Source organism: Lepidochelys olivacea, assembly GCF_965140295.1.
Source record: "Lepidochelys olivacea isolate rLepOli2 genome assembly, chromosome: 11".
In the NCBI taxonomy this organism is placed as follows: domain Eukaryota; kingdom Metazoa; phylum Chordata; order Testudines; family Cheloniidae; genus Lepidochelys; species Lepidochelys olivacea.
The window spans coordinates 56,674,383-56,688,318 of record NC_140421.1 but is presented as its reverse complement, the minus strand read 5'-3'; the positions used below and the strand labels follow the sequence as shown (position 1 = coordinate 56,688,318).

Below are 13,936 nucleotides of genomic sequence, written 5' to 3'. Positions count from 1 at the left end.
TTAACTTCTTGTGTCCTTTCCTGAAATTATTTTACTATGAATTTTTCAGAGTGCCTACCGCATGTTTACAAACAACACGTGTTTGAAGCACATGATCACCAAAGTCCGGCGGGACACCCACCATTTTGAGCGTTACCAGCATAATCGAGATTTGGTGGGCTTCCTCAATATGTTTGCTAACAAACAGCTGGAGCTGCCGAGAGGTTGGGAAATGAAGCATGACCATCAGGGCAAGGTACCTGGAACACACATGTAATGCTGGTTGGATTTTGTCTTTGTAATGATGGGATTGAGGCATCTGCTCTTAAAAGCCTTCTAGATTTAAGGCTGTAGTTTGGCCACTTTAAAAGAATTAGGATCTTTTAACCCATCCTTTGAATTAGAAATGTTCATTGTCAGAAAAGTTATGATATTTATTTCAGAAGTAAAAGTTTAAATTTGTTCTGTGGTTCCTACATTAATTTTCCTTTTTTTTCAAGTTGGTGTGATATTGGATCTGCTTCTTTCCTTGGGAAAATATTATTGAATATTGTTGAGCAGGGGGCAATTACAGTTACTTTTTGTATGACCGTGACATTTGGAATTTTATATTCAATGCTAAGTAAACAAAAGTTAAGTTGAAGCTACCACTGGGAATTTTCAGTGGCCTTACATTGTACTAGTGCTACCTAGAGTGGCATTTTCTCCTTTGCATAGGTATAGGAAAGAATAAAAGTATACTAGAATTAACATGTGAGGGAGTGATAGTGATATCTATTTGGGTGAGAAATAAATGGTAATTAGGACTAGAGAGAGACAAGGTGGAGGAGGTAATATCTTTTGTTGGACTGCCTTCTGTTGGTCAGAGAGACAAGCTTTCAAGCTTCCAGACTTGTTCTTCAAGCCTGTGAAATGTACTCAGTGTCACAACTACATACGAGGTGGAACAGATTGTTTAGCATAAGTAGTTCACATATTTTAAAGGACCTTTCAAGGTGAAATGGCCAGTTAACATCTCTCCGGTCGTGGGGGTGGGGGTTATAAGCACCCAGATATAGGGTGAGCACTTTGTGAAAAGGGTTCACCCACAAGTGATGCAGTGTTTTTGTCTTTTATCATTGTATGAGTTCATTTCAGGAGCATAGTAATTGTCTGCTTTCACCTGCATAATTGTTGTTGGGACATTTTGTGTGCTGTAGGAAGTACATCACATGCTGTAATAGGCATGTGTAGGACTCATGGATTCTGAAAGGTGTGTTGTTGGGGGTGTTGATTGTTGTAGCAATGGAGACATGTCTGCAGGTTTCGCGTCTGTTGGTCTGGCAGGGTCTGGTGCTGCTCTGAGTTGAATCCTAGTCTGTGGGGTGCTTGCTTCTGATGATGAGCTTGGTGAGGTGGTGGGTTGTTTGAAAGCCAGAGAAGGGTTTCAGGGAAGATTTCTGTCAGGAAGTGGTTGTCATCAAGTATGGATTGTAACTATTTAATGATACTTTGTATGGGTTCTTTGCATGGGTGAGCTGGTAGGTGACAACTAAGGGTATAATAAACCTCCCTCCAACCATACTCCCTAGCTGTGACCTTTGACCCCACACTGGAACCAGTAGGAGGTATCCTTAAACAAGTACAGACCATATTTGATGGGGACCACATCCTGAAAGAAATCTTTCCTGAACCCCCTCTTCTGACCTGTAAGCAACCGCCCAACTCTCCAAGCTCATCATCAGACGCAAGCTTCATACAATCCAGGACCCACCAGCTCAAAGCAGCGCCAGAGCCTGCCAGAACATGAAGAAGAGCTCTGTGCAGCTCGAAAGCTTCTCTCTTTCACCAACAGAAGTTGATCCCATACAAGATATTACCTCACCCACCTTATCTCTAATATCCAGGAACCAACACAGCTTCAACAAAACTGCATGCAACAGTTAGGACTATAGTCTGACTAAGACAATAAGTGCCTATGTCTATAATTCTTGGCTATGTTTAGCCATGAATGTTTGCGTGTCCACATGAGTAATGTGCTTGACACCTGAAAGGAATACAAACAGACTCCAAACTGAAGGCAAGAAATATGCTTGAGGTATGTTGTTGTCTTGGATTTATTACTTTGCAGCTTTAAGGAAAACATTGTGTAAAAATGGTGGGGGAGATACAATTATTTTAACTTCCTTTTTCTTCCTCTTCCTCTCTGTCTCACTGATCCCTTCCCCTTAAATTTCCTGGAGTCCAGTTCTCTCCCTGAAGAATATGAGTAACTCCATTTTGAGTTCAGTAGGAGCTACTCATATCCTCCAGAGGGAGAATCAAACCCTGGATTTCTGTGTGTAGTACTTGGTGATCGTGATTAATGCAGCCGTAATAAAACACAGAGGAAGCACTGAGTAAAGCCTCAGAGGAAGCTCTTTATTTTGAAGTGTATTTTCTGTGTCCTAGCTCATGATTGCTGGTTCTCACCATTATGAATTGGCTTTTCCACAAGTAGTAGTTGCTTCCGCAGTGACCAGTGGAAGCTGAGTCACAGTAGAAAAATGTATTCAGTACAGTAGAGGAATCATAGCATGTGTATGACCTAAATGAGGGCTTGGTTGGCCTAAATTGTGCCATGTGCATTGCTTGTCCAATACTTTTGCCACAATGCATAAATATATCTTCTACTTGCCTTAGTACTTGTGCTGATGGTGACCATACCTCATCTCTGTTGTGCTGCAATTAAAAAATTCTTTCTTTTTATTATGCTTTAACATACTTTTAAGGTGACAGCAGGTGAAAAATGAAACACATATCTCATGTGCACAAGTGAATTCTTGGATTTATATATCGTGATATAGAGGATGAATGACTGAGTGGGACCCTGCCAGTTAGAGGATATATGGATATTTTTCTTCATGACACAAATTATTAGGCCAATGGCGGTGAAGAAGATTAAAGTGTCTTATTTCATAGATCAGCAGCTAGAGCAGAGACAAAGAATGGGACAAGTGGGCTTTACTCCCCAGTAGATGCTGATGTTTCTTACATCTGCGCAATTGGCTGTGAATTGAGGTCCATTGATAGAACTCTGTGGGGAAGCTTAAGCAGAACTAGTTCTGAAATGCCTGTCTCTAAACTAAACAGCCTTCTCATATTTTTTAAAAAAAAAAGAATCTTTCCTGGATTTGCAAGCAAATCATACATAGAAAACCAGTGTATAAACAGAAAACTAGTGTATAAATAGTATGTGTTAGGGAATGTTAAAATAAAGTTGAACCTTGATGAAGTAACGTATTAAAACAAGCATTCACAGCCTTTATTTGAAATAACTTTTATTTAAAAATCTATAGTTCTTTGAGGGGGAAGGGATTTAATTTTTGGTCAAACCAAGATTCTGTCACTTTGCACAACTGTTGTAAGTTTCCTGGCTGTACCTTGCCAGGACCAGTGATAGGAGTTTCTTTAAAATTAGGATTTTTTTTTTTAATGTGTGTGCACATGTGTGCGTGCTCAGCTCAGTTTCCAGCTGTGGTGTCAGCATCCAGATTAGCCCAGAGACTTGAAGTTCCAATGACTTTCTTTAAGGAAGCTTCAGCGCAGTAAATCTGCATTTTATTATATTATAGACTGCTGCTGGCTGGCCTAAAAGCATTCATGCTTAATAAGACATGATCACCCTTAATATAATCTTTAAGCATAGTTTAAGTGGGTACAAAAAAGCATTATATGCGGTGTTAGATGGCTGCATTAATCAGAGAATTGGGCATCTGCAAGGAAGTTCTAAACAAGTAACTTTTTTCGTATCGAATCATTGTTTTTATTTGTTTTTCTAAATATACTCTATTATAAGGTTGGTACATTGAAGTCAGCCTTTGGAAGGTTGTCTTGCCTCCTTCAAAATACTGATAGATAGGGTTGGATAAAATAGATATCAGTGCCTGAAAAGAATTACTGGACACTTGCTAGTAAGAGAATTAAACCTATTAGCTGGGGCATAGATATCAAAGATGACATGGCCCATTCCCTCTGCCTCCTTGCAGAAATTTAAAAAGCCAATATTGAAATTGGTAAAACAGGTTCCATCCTGCTTACAGAGTAGTTTAGTATTCTTTAATGCCTGGATCCTGTGTAGCCAGTGTCACAAATGACATCACTGTTTTGCCAGGTAGACACCACTAGCCTGAGGCTCAAACATTGCCATTAGCAAAAACATTTCAAAATTCAACAGAGAAACATTATGCTTAATTTATACATTTATAGATATCTCAGCTGACCAAAACGTATATAGTTTTCCTGTATAAAGTTTGTCTCATCCCAGATACCAATTTGTAAGGCATATCTCTCTTTAGCTCCAGATTACCAGACAGCATCGTGACAGTCAGGGTCCTTAAGAGTTTTGGTGTCCTCTGCTGAACTATTCCCAATATGTTGGAGCCTCAGTTTCTTTTCCGTTCACATTTATTTAGTGAAAACTTCAAAACAGTAATCATAAATTATAGTCACAATAGGGACAGTACACAGATACAATCCCTCTCCCCTTTGACAACCCCCCCTTCCCAAATTCCAAACTTTCCACACCTCAAACCCATTGTCCTGAAAACTAAAAGGACAATTTGATATCGTAGTCCCATGCCATAGTCTGAAGCTTCTTTTGGTTCTCCTTTATGTCTTGTGAACTTTCCAGAAGTGACCCTATGCTCCCCACAATAGTAAATAATACTTATCTCTTCTATAGCATGACTCATGTTTTCTGTCTGTGTATTTTCATACAGCTTCTAAGAGGAACTCTGATTTCATCTTCAAGTGATTGCATATATCCATTCCACTGTGGGGTGAGGGGGGGTGTGTGCATGTCTCATGCACTGGTAACAGAAAGTTTTCCCTAATAGGGGTGGGCAGGCAGGTGCCCTACCTTACCTCATGCCTGGAATCAAGGATATAAAGGGTGGAGCGAACCACCGCATCCTCCTTCAGTTCCTTTTTTACCATCTATGGTCGGAGCATGTTGTTGTACTTTGGTAGTCTTTTGCCTTTAAATGTGTATGTAGTTAGTGTATAATTATCCATAGTAGTTAGTGGCACTCGTTTTTTCATCCAGTTGGGTGTTTGTTTTTGTTTTTTTCTTAAAGTTCATTTTTAATTGCTTTGGCTTGTCCAGGCTTTGCTTCAAGAAGCAGCTGTAAACCACAGTGTAAAACTGCCTCAGGCTTCTGGGGCACATGGCCACTTGTACATATGTGACACACAAGCCAAGATCCACCTCTTGTGTATGCAGGCATGGCTAAAACCTGTCTAGTGCCAGGAGGTACACCACCTGGGCAAGTTGGCATACATCCCAGCCTGAGTATTGTCATCCCTGGATGGATGGATCCCCCCAGGCATTGTGTTCAGGGCAGTCCCATTCTTACCAGTTCTCCCCTCAGTGACTTTCATAAATGGATGCTTCCATCATGGAGTGGGGAGCTGCAAGCTCAAGGTATGTGGTCTATTCACATGGCCAGGCTACACATAAATGTTCTCAAACTGTGAAGCAGCGTGCAACATTCTGAGCATGTCAGCAGTTCCTGTCACCCATTCATTCAGGTCAGGTGCTCATGGCGTGCACCACAGCTATGTTTTATGTAAACAAGCACCAAGTCAGACAACCTATGTCAGGAGGCAGTCAAGAAGTGGGATTTCAATATAAGGAATTATATAACTCCCAAGGCTTCACACCTGCTGATCTAAGCAGAGACCATGAACTCTAATGTGTCGGTATTTCAAGTTGTGGGAATTCCTCCAGTAGATATGTTTGCAACATGGTAGAACAGGGTATGCCCCCACTGTTGTTCCAAAGCTGGCCACAGTCAGGGTTCCATATCAGACACTTTCCTATTTCCATGAAACAATGATATACTATATGCTTACTCACCAGTACCTCTCATTCCCAGAGTGATATTGAAAGGCAAATAGAGGAAGGATGATCCTCATAGACCCAGCCTGACCAAGACAACCCTGTACTTTGATCTGCGCAGGCTGTCCCTTGCTTCTCCAGCTAGTCAAGGACTATAATCTTATAAAACCACAGTCAGGTGTTGCATCTCAACTCAACAAGTGCTTCACGTCAAGAGTTGGTTTCTTGTTGGTTAATGCCAGAAGTGGCATGCTGTTCAGCAGCGATCCAGAATATTCTGCTTACACCTTAGCTTCCTTACCATAAGTGGAAACACTACTCCATGTGGGTGACCCACCAATATGTGTCTCTTAATCTTCAGTCTAGAAGATTTTGAACTCTGTTCTACACCTGAAAGAGTCAGATCTGTGTGCAGTGTAGTTGTAGCCGTGTCGGTCCCAGGATATTAGAGAGACAAGGTGCGTGAAAGAGACAAGCTTTTGTGACCTGAAGGAGAGCTCTGTGTGGCTCTCACCAACAGAAGTTGGTCCTAGGGAGGTAAAAGGTTAACCAGTTAATCTGCCTTAACTCTTAACCTCACGCCGGCCGACCAGCAGCACCACACCAGCTGGAGCGGGCCCAGCCGTGCCGCTTGGCACAACAGCACCGCCCGGCCAGAGAGGCCCTAGCCATGCCAGCGGATCGGCCCCAGTCCCAGCCGCACCGGCCTGCAGGATCAGCCTCACATGCTAAATCAGTTAACCGTTTAAACCACACATTTTAATAATTTAAACAGTTAACTTTTTAAATGGTATTTACATCCCTAGTTGGTCTAATAAAAGATATTAGCTCACCCACTTTGTCTCTCTAAGAGTCAGATCTAGCAGTCAGCTTGATCAAGGTGCATCTGGCTGCAATTCCTACATGTCACACTTGTATTGGTGTAAGGACTATGTTCACTAATCCCATAGCAACCAGATTCCTGAAATGATTGAATAGGCTTTGCCCACTTATTTGGGATTTGGCCCTGCCTTAGGGCTTGAATTTTGTAGGCTCTTAAGGGGCTTCCATTCGAGTCCTTAGTCAGTTGTTCAGTGTTACATCTTTTGTCTAAAGTACTCTTCTTAGTAGCCATCGCCCCCACTATCAGCCAATATACTTACTGGTCTCTTTTCCAAAGCCACACGCTTAGAAAAATGAACAAAAGCTGCATACTCTGGATGTGTGCAGAACTCTGGCTTTTTATCTGGATAGAACAAAACTCCTCCAGGTTTCTTGTCAGCTCTTTGTTTCCTATGCAGAGAGAATGAGAGGTCATCCTGTGATGACACAGACTTTCTAAACGGATTACCAGCTGCATTTTTGTGTGCTATAATGCCAAACTTCTGACACCTCTTGAAAAACTGTCAGTGCATTCAACTAGAGCACATTTAGCATCTACTGGCTTTGTAGGAACCAGTCCTCTCGTTGATATTTCCAGGGTAGTGATGTGTATGTACCTTTGCTAGATATTATGAAATTATAACCGCCTCAAGGGGTGACATGAATGTTGGGAAAGCATTCCAACAGTCCCTCTTCAGATGGGACTCTGAGCCCCATCTCCATTGAAAACAGCTTGGGCGTCACCTCCACTGGAATGGACCTATGTAATCTCCTGAAAAAGGAAAAACTGTTGCTCTTCAAGATGTGTTGAATATATCCATTCTGTGACCTACCCTCCTTCCCCAGCACATCAAAGTCTCTCATTATGTGATTCTCATTCAAAGGAAGTGAAGGAGAGTTGGGGGAGTGGGTTCCACCCTTTATATCTTTAGATCCAGGCACAAGGAAGCCAGGTTACCCTTACAAGTACCGCTAGGGAAACTCTAGCATTGGTGCATGACATCTCCTCCACAGCCATGCACACAATAGAATGGACACGTGCAACGCATCTTGCAGAACAACACTTATGAGAAGATAAGTAGCCATTTTCCTCCTCAACAGCCAAAACTCCCAGCTGAGGAGAAGGCTGTCAGAATTGCGGGGCAGCCAGCTGGGGCAGGCGCAGATGCAGACTGGAGCAGCGGCATGAGCTAGAGCAGAGCAGGCTGAAGTGGGAGTGAGCCCAGGAGCAGTAACAGGGGCTGAGGCATGAGCATAAGCAGGCTGTCAGAACTACAAGGCAGCTACTAGTTCTCCTGGCCAGGAAGTGACATTGAACAGACAGGAGGAACTGCTTCCCTTGGGAGCTGATGTACCTGCCTTGGGATCGCCTGGGTGGATTCTCAGTCTAGATATCCTTCTCCCCCTATGGTGCCACGTGTCTCCTTCACAGTGTCTGAAAATCCCCAAAAGCATGAGAATGGCAAGGAAATGGTTCCCAAGTGTGACACTAAAACTGGAACAAGTTTAAATTATCTTGGAATAGAGAGGGGGTTTTGGTTTTTTGTTTTTTTTTTTTTTTTTTGCTCTAATTGTATTGCAGCTTGAGGCTTTTCGGGTTTAGGACCCATGATCACGTGGCCTTCTCTCAGCAAATGGCTAACCAGTCAATACTTGTCATTTCTTCTTATCCCAGGAAACCATTGGGCCTGCCTTAAATTCTTTTTTTATATTTTTGGCATCATCTTCTCTGTATCCCTGGTCGATTCTCTAAGTTGGCCTACCTAGAATAGTTCTAGCAGAAGGATGGTGAAAGCTCCTTTTAACCTATAATCACACTGTGTCCTCGAACATAATCATATGCTTGACGTGTACACACCCCATCTATATTTATAATGATATGATAAATAACTTGTTAAAGTGCAATGTTGTTGCCACTAAGTGACCTCCTTTTAGATGCATATAGATTAAATGAACTGGTGAATGTGCTCACATAACTTCTGTTAGACATTCACGTCCTCTTTTCTAGAAGAACAATCATGATTTGTCTTGGTATTTTCATGTTGTGGGCTATCTGAGGATCTCAAAATGCTGTATAAACATTAATGAATTAAATCTCATAAGTCTCCTGTGAGAGACAGACACATTATCCTTGTTTTACAGAAGGGGAAAACTGAGGCACAGTGAGATAATTTCCTAGAGTCTCAAAGCAGTGACTGGAACCCAGATCCTCCTGTGCTTTAACTCTCACACACTTTCTCTCCTGCCGGTGTACTTACTGCAGGAAGGTGTAGTTAGGAAGCTCCTAAGTTACAATGAATGTTGACTCTGAAATCTTCTTTTTCCTTTTCTAGGCTTTTTTTGTTGACCACAATTCCCGCACCACTACGTTCATTGACCCACGGCTTCCCTTGCAGAGTAGCAGGCCCACTAGTGCATTAGTGCATCGACAGCACTTAACCAGACAGCGCAGCCACAGTGCTGGTGAGGTAAGCCTGAACTGCTCCTCCTGTTACTTAGCTAACAAGGATTTCAGGATCATCCAGTTTTCACATCATTCCATTCAAACATTATTTTGTCAGTCGTTTAATGGTTCTGCCAGTGTGGTATCCACCTGCAAACGAAAGACGTTCTTGCCTTTTGAAAAGCCAATGATGGCCTTTATTGTACAAGGAAAGGTCTGATTTGATTAAGCTAATAATCTGATAGGATTTTATCTGCTGCTATTAAAGGGCAGTAACTCCATCAAACCACAGGAGGGCTCTTGAATACAGATTTCTTCACCAAACAGCCGTAGCCTGTTTTTTACTAGCACAGCAATTCACACTGACTTGGGAAGTGTCCAAGCAAGTAGGCGATTTAATTTAGAAAAACAAGTTTGTGTGCATGCACGCCTAAACATTATACTAAACGTTTTCCCATCTATTCCATGGTACTATAGACCAAGAAAGGTAAAAATTCTTCTTACCACTGACAGAATGTCAGACCGTTAAATGTTGTGGTCCATATGATATTACACTAGTAATAATATAACCTTTTTAGAACATGGATTCTAAGTAGAAGTGCTTAAAACTCCTTATCTATAATATAAAAAATTCTGTATTTGGGTTCTGATTACAAAGCTCTTGAACTGTATTGTTTTCACTAGGAGGTTTTGAGTAAATTATGTCCTGACTGTAAGATATTTTTATGTTTATAAGCATATGCAAATACTGTAGGCTCATTCCTTGACTGTACTGAGTTTACCTTCACTGAAGTTGAGGAAAGGGGTGCGGAGGGTGATTCTAAGCCATGTTTCCACTCTCATTTAGGTCTGGTTAGGGACCAACACTGCACTCAGCATAATTTAGAGAAGCTAGAGGGCTGCTCTAATTTATGCTATCTGTGAGTAGCAACTGTAGCTGATGAGGGTCTGCCGGAATGCTTCCTTACTCCTTGCATGCATTTTCCCGGCTTCCCACCCCTGACGTACCTTACTCGGGGGTGGCTGATGACGACCTGAGAATTCTCTTGCAGTGGGGGAAAACTAGTGCTGCCTCTTTAGGACAGCTTTCTGCCCTCTACACTCTGATACAATCTCTAATAATATGATGCAATCTGTAATTACATTATCATAAACTCTTTGTTCTTCCCTGCTATGTTCAGTGCACAGAATGGAGCGGGAATAAGTCAAAGGAATTAATAGTAATAATTAAAAGCAAAAAAACAATGGTAATGCAACAAGATCAAGCCCACAAAAGCAAGAAGTTGCTCTGACATTAAAGCGATTCCTAGTAGTGACCATAATCAAGTGTTGCTTTTCTGTGAAAAAGAATTCTGTACAAATAACACCTTCTTGCTCCCTGTGTGAGTTCAGAGTTCCATCTGCTCTATTTGGTGATACAAAATAATTTTGTTTTAGTGCTTTTTACTTGTGTGTGCCCTGCAGAATCCACCCAACTGAGAGAGTGTGAGCTGGATTCTAGTGCTTTTCTTAGTCATCATGAGAATTGTTTCCTGTCTTTTAGATCTAGGCCATGATGAAGAAGGTGTTTTTGTTTTGTTTTGTTATTTGCTTGGTGCTGACCATAATTACTACTGTACTTTTAGGTAGGAGAGGATTCCCGTCATTCAGGACCACCGGTTCTACCAAGACCGTCCAGCACGTTTAATACAGTCAGCAGGGCTCAGTACCAGGACATGGTTCCAGTGGGTATGTCAGGGCTTGGAGGTTCTCTTGAGGGAAGTGTACTTTGATTTAACTGTGCATGTCTGTGTGCACTGCTGGGTTTTTCTAATTTTTGCTTTTACCGTATGTTATGGCTAGCTCTATCCGTTATCAATCCCTATCATGGAATTTCAATTTGTGTGCGTAATAGTGGAAAAACTTCCAGGCATGACCAATTTATTAATACCAAAATGTTTGCTAGTTAATGCAAAGGGTTTCTTTCATTAAATTTTCTAATTAACTTCCCCTCAGAAGTAACTAGAAGAGTTACAAATAGAGGGCCAGATTCTGTATTGACCTGGGCCCTATGTAGTCCCATTAATTTCAATACAAATACTAGGCTTTTATTTCAGAGGGCTTCCATGAGGTGTGAGGCACCTCAGAATTGGTCAGTAGCCTAAATTTTTTCTCAGTTACACACACACACCAAAGCCTTTTGTGATAATCGCCACTAAGAAAATAATTTAGTGCGCTGAATTAACAGGCATTGTGCAAAAAATCATGATTGATTGATCTGCTTGATCTTTGTTCAGTAGCACAGTCACCACAGATTTAAACTCCTTTCACTTGCTATGGACACTGTATATTTTTCAGGTTGAGCTTTTGGAGATGTTTTGAACAAAGATACTTTTAATTGCTGTTTAATAATTGACAGTGGAACAGGCACAAACACTTTGAGTGGGCCCTCGCTTCATAGGTGGAACCACTTTAGAGACATGAGTAAATATAAAATATTTATGTAATCTTTTTCTTTGTGATAGAACAAACAGTAAAAATAAAAACCATAAATGAAAAGATGGCCACTGCCAATTACATTTCAATAGCTTTTCGTTACTTTTGACTGTAATATTTGTCAGACCTTCTTAGAAGTTTCATTAGTGACTGCATCTTACTCCTGTATGGCACAATACAAGTTGTCTGCCAATCTGTCCAGCAGTAGGATTGCTATTGTCATAAAAAATGTGTGCAGCTGTGTAAACCATGTATGTTCAAATACATGCTGCAGAGCAGGAAGAAAAAATGATGCACTAGGTTTTAGTGCAACACATCATCATCATGGGTACTAGGAAGGAAGTTATAGTTCCCAGTGACAGAACTGGGGAGTTATAAAGGCATATGATAATAGTAGAATATTTCTTGCCAGATAAAACTATTTGAAGGTAGGACAAATTGACATACCAACATTGACAGTGTCCTTATGAATTTGTTGTTGATCATTTTATTCCTTTCTCATTCTAATGTTAAAAGGAAGAGGAATAAAATCTGTGAAGCTTTGAGTCTTTCTTGAAAGCAAAAATAAGGAAATTCACCATTAAGGCAGAAGAGCTGGCCAATACACTTGTCATTGTGTACCATAAGGGTTTAGAATCACAGTACCTAGGCAAAGTGGCATGAGTTAAGGCTGGTATGGAAGCCTAGATTTTCAGCCTTGTGTGAAGATACTACTTTTGTGAGACTATATCAGATCCTTAATATGAGTAAAACAGATAATTATTTTTCAGAATAGTGGAGGCAAGGAGAGGAGAAAGCAAAACAAAAATACCCACACATTAATGTGCAGCCAATAAGAAGCACATGCAATTTACTATTAAGCAGTGAGCTTATGTTTTCACCTGGTCCTGTAAGTCTAAGAAATAAAGAAGTATAGAAAATAAGGCCCCGTACACTTTATTCATGTGGTTATATGTTCCAGGTTGGCGTGAGCTGAGGGTGTATGTGATGAAATATTATAATACTCTGAATTCTTCAGAAAGGCACATTAACATCTGATGATGTTTTAATCTAAAATTTTATTCATAATAAAGTGGGCCATGTATATCCAAATTCAAAAACCAGCACTAGCCTTTAGGCTAAAAATGTAATGAAAAGATCATATTAATGTAGTAAATAAAAAGATTATGAATATAAAGACATAATTCCATTATCATTATTATTCAGAAGTTATAAAAATATAATGCTGTTTTTCAATGCACCTGTTTGCAGTAAGCTGTTTTCGGTTGCCACTTACAGCCTACAACGACAAGATTGTCGCATTTCTGCGACAGCCCAATATCTTTGAAATTCTACAAGAGCGTCAACCAGATCTTACCAGGAATCATTCACTCAGGTAATGATGTTGATTCTGTTCTCCAGCTTTACTTTCAACTGACTGTCCCATTTCAGAACAGACCATCAATTCGTATTCTTTTTTTCTGGCAAAGTTTGCAGTATTAAAAAAAAAAAAGGGGGGGGGCAATATTGCTTGCTCGATGTCCATTGGTCATTTATAAACTTAAACCCTCTCCTTCCTCTCTTCCCTCCCCCCCCCCAAAAATCCCCCAAACCTTGTGTAATTTCAGCGTAATCAAAGAACTGCAGGAAACATTCCTTTAATGTGCTGTTATATAGTGCCTTGGACCTTTGCAATAGTGCAGTTACGCTCTTTCAGGAACTTACACACATGCATCCAGCCTGTCGGTTGCGAGGCCATAAATAGCGCACTTTAGTCTCTTCTCCATGTCTTCTCATTTGGTTCTCTGCTCAGCTCCTCAGCCATCCTCAGGTGGTGCCCAAGTAGGGCAAGTTTTCCCACGCTAGGGAGGGATGCAGGGGAAAGAAAAGGAATAGTGGAAGCAGGTGAAACTGCATGACCCTGGATCTGTCCTTCTTCCTTCCCTTCCCCACTGCAAATGTGGCCATGGGCACCTCTGCAAACCACAGCTCCTCAAAAGGTACCTGGCTCCTCCCCCTGTTCTTAAACTGCAGCTTGACAAGCTGGTCTTATCTTCTCTTCTCCCTTAGCACTCTTCCTAACCACGTTAGTGCATGTCGCCTGGCTCCCGGAGCCACCAATGAACTCTGCCATCGCCAGCAACACGTAGCCTTGGGCAACCAAGGAAGTGGAAAGAGAGTGTGTGCATGTGAATAATAATTTTCAGTGAGGAACAGGGAAGAAGAGAATAATGAAAACAAAAAGGGATGGGATGAGCAAACCCATGCTAGGCAGGTAGGCAGGGGAGAAAGTGAGCATAGATGGACAACTCAGGGTGCTAGGCGTGGAGCAAGGGGAA

The 13,936-nt window shown here is 41.3% G+C and overlaps 1 protein-coding gene across 4 annotated transcripts in view; it reads left to right on the top strand.

Annotated features, from left to right (window-relative positions):
* The window catches only part of HECW2 (HECT, C2 and WW domain containing E3 ubiquitin protein ligase 2), a 256,577-nt gene that overhangs the window by 198,269 nt on the left and 44,372 nt on the right, over window positions 1-13,936 (top strand). For 3 of the 4 annotated variants that reach the window (XR_014713565.1, XM_084643180.1, XM_084643182.1), the window contains 4 exons: window positions 50-235; window positions 9,034-9,168; window positions 10,769-10,871; window positions 12,870-12,993. Coding sequence is in view for 3 of the 4 variants with exons in the window: in XM_084643180.1 (XP_084499306.1) it covers window positions 50-235; window positions 9,034-9,168; window positions 10,769-10,871; window positions 12,870-12,993 (548 nt within the window). In the remaining variant the exon portion in view is untranslated. The remainder of the gene's footprint in view (window positions 1-49; window positions 236-9,033; window positions 9,169-10,768; window positions 10,872-12,869; window positions 12,994-13,936) is intronic. The other variant, XM_084643181.1, reaches the window with a different exon arrangement.